Below are 2500 nucleotides of genomic sequence, written 5' to 3' on the forward strand. Positions count from 1 at the left end.
CCGTAAAAAGCTGACACAGGCCGGGCCATATCTAGAAGGCCCGGGCGAAGCTAGAACTTCGCAAACCAAACCACCACCACCACACTTGTGCCACGGCGGTGACTTCCCCTACGACACCTGCGTTTGACTTCTCAAGGCGATATGGCGATATGTCAAAGGGCATGTATATATATATATATATATATATATATATATATATATATATATATATATATATATATATACATACATACATATACATACATACATATATACATACATGCATTCATACATATATATATATATATATATATATATATATATATATATATATACACACACATACACGTACGTATGTACGTATGTATGATCTATGCATGTGTATGTCTACGTATTTGTGTGTGAGTGTAAAGAGATTGCAACTTTGAGGAGAGAGATGATAAAACATATTCTAGAAAAATGTAGTATATGATTTCAGTGTTTTTTTATTAGACTAACAACAGTTTAATTTTATTTGTTGCCCCTTCAATAAGAAATGGACACGTGCGTAAAGATTCGCTTCAGAATTTATCTCGAGTTTATGGTAATTAAGAGAAACCTTTTCAGTGTCTAGAACAAAGAGAGGTTTTTTTTGCTTTCCACACACTGGAAACAATGTCTGGTGTTCAGTGCATGCATACTTAACACGCACAGACACATACAAACTCACATTCACACACACACCACACGAACACCCAACCCCTCTCCTCCACACAAACATACGCAGCACCCCTTCACTTCTACAACCCCCCCCCCCCCCTTTCCACACATATACGCACAGACACACACAAACACCTCCCCTCCCCCACCTCTACACAAGCACACTCCTATTTACACACAAACACCCCCTCCCTTTCCCTACATCCCCCCTTTCCCCCCACACAAACACACCCTCTTTACACGCACACAACCCCCTTATCAGAAAGCCCACAGCCTTATCTTGCCTCGCAGAACCAGGACGCGAAAGGGGTCTACCGGGCCATCGGAGCGCCCTTCGCGGAGAGCACCGAGGGGCTGGTCACCACGGACTACGAGGGCGTCAAGCAGGTCCTCAGGGGGACGCACGCTTTCATAAAGGTACGAGTTCGGGTGGAAGGTATCTGTATTTTATTTATTTTTTCTTTTTGTATTAATTTATTATTATTATTAGTATTTATTTATTTATTATTATTATTAGTATTTATTTATTTATTATTATTATTATTATTATTATTTTTTTTTTTGGGGGGGGGGGGGTGTTTTTTGTGTGTGTTTTCTCTGTTTATATTTATATAATTTTCCAGTGTTGAGTTTTTTGTGTTTTTTTAATATAAATCCTTTTTCTCACGATTTTATTATTACTCTCTATTTTTTGAGTTGTGTGTGTTTTTTTTTATTCTTTTTCTTTGTTTTATTCTGTTTTCACTCTTATTTTCGTTACTTCTCTCTCTCTCCTTTTCTTCTTTATTCTCCTTAGTGTCCATCACAGTTTTTTTTTTTTTTTTTAAATCTTTCTCTATCTTCTTTTTTCTCCTCCCCATCATCCCTTTCCCGTTTTCCTTAATCCTCTCAACGAGCCTCAAAAAAAAAAAAAAAAAAAAAAAAAAAAAAATCTTACCGTTCCCTTCTCCCTCTTTCCTCTTCCTCCTCTTCTCTATCTCCTTTCCAATCTCCCCTCTTCCCTTCCTCCATTTCCTTCTCTTTTATTGACAGACCATCGAGAATCCTCAAATTAGAGACCACTTGCTCTCGTTATCGTTTGCTTTTGCACAGTGTTTACCGTCTCGAAAGGACACGAACGTTTGCTTACGTCTTCTGGGGATGTTGCTTGTTCAGGCCGATAATTCGAGTCTAAGTTGAAGTTTGCTTTGCATGTTGAGGAGAAGGAAAGTGAACAAGAGACTAAGAGATAAACAAATAAATATATAAAAGGGGGAAATTGAAAGGAGAATCCGTAGAAACATAAAAAAAGGTCATATATATTTTTTTTCTGAACATGACAACCTTTTGAAAGGAATTTCTGGGTATAGAATACAAAATGAAAGAAAAAAAAAATAAAGAAAGAAAAAATGATATATATTGTTTTTTTTTTTTTTCCTGATTCTCCTATTCTGTTACAAAATCATAAAACATGAAAGAAAAAGAAAAAAAGTTACATTTTTGTGCATCACTATATCTCTATAAAATAATTCATCTCAAATCACCCTTGTTAACTGATTTTACGGTTCATTCCTTTACTATATCACTGTAGTAATTAAAACTATCTTTATATATTATTCCCTTTATTATTATTTTATTCAGTTCCACTCTTTGTTACTTTCTTTTTCCATTCTTTCACCAACATCCTATTTTTTTCTCTCTCCTTTGCTCTCTATTATTAACAGAGTCTCCAGCTTTTCCTTTTTCGATCCCATCTCTTCCCTTTCCGTTTGCCCTTCAGACCCTTTCATCATTCTTGTTTTCCATTCCATTCCATTCTCCATTGTTATCCTTTCTTTCTTAA

The 2500-nt window shown here is 35.7% G+C and overlaps 1 protein-coding gene across 1 annotated transcript in view; it reads left to right on the plus strand.

The window, feature by feature from the left end:
• LOC125031262 (glutamate receptor ionotropic, delta-1-like) overlaps positions 1-2500 on the plus strand; it is a 47212-nt gene that overhangs the window by 42646 nt on the left and 2066 nt on the right. Inside the window, exon 11 of the mRNA XM_047621922.1 lies at positions 970-1095. Coding sequence (XP_047477878.1) covers positions 970-1095 — 126 coding nt within the window. The remainder of the gene's footprint in view (positions 1-969; positions 1096-2500) is intronic.

Source organism: Penaeus chinensis, chromosome 12, assembly GCF_019202785.1.
Source record: "Penaeus chinensis breed Huanghai No. 1 chromosome 12, ASM1920278v2, whole genome shotgun sequence".
Classification (NCBI taxonomy): Eukaryota; Metazoa; Arthropoda; class Malacostraca; order Decapoda; family Penaeidae; genus Penaeus; species Penaeus chinensis.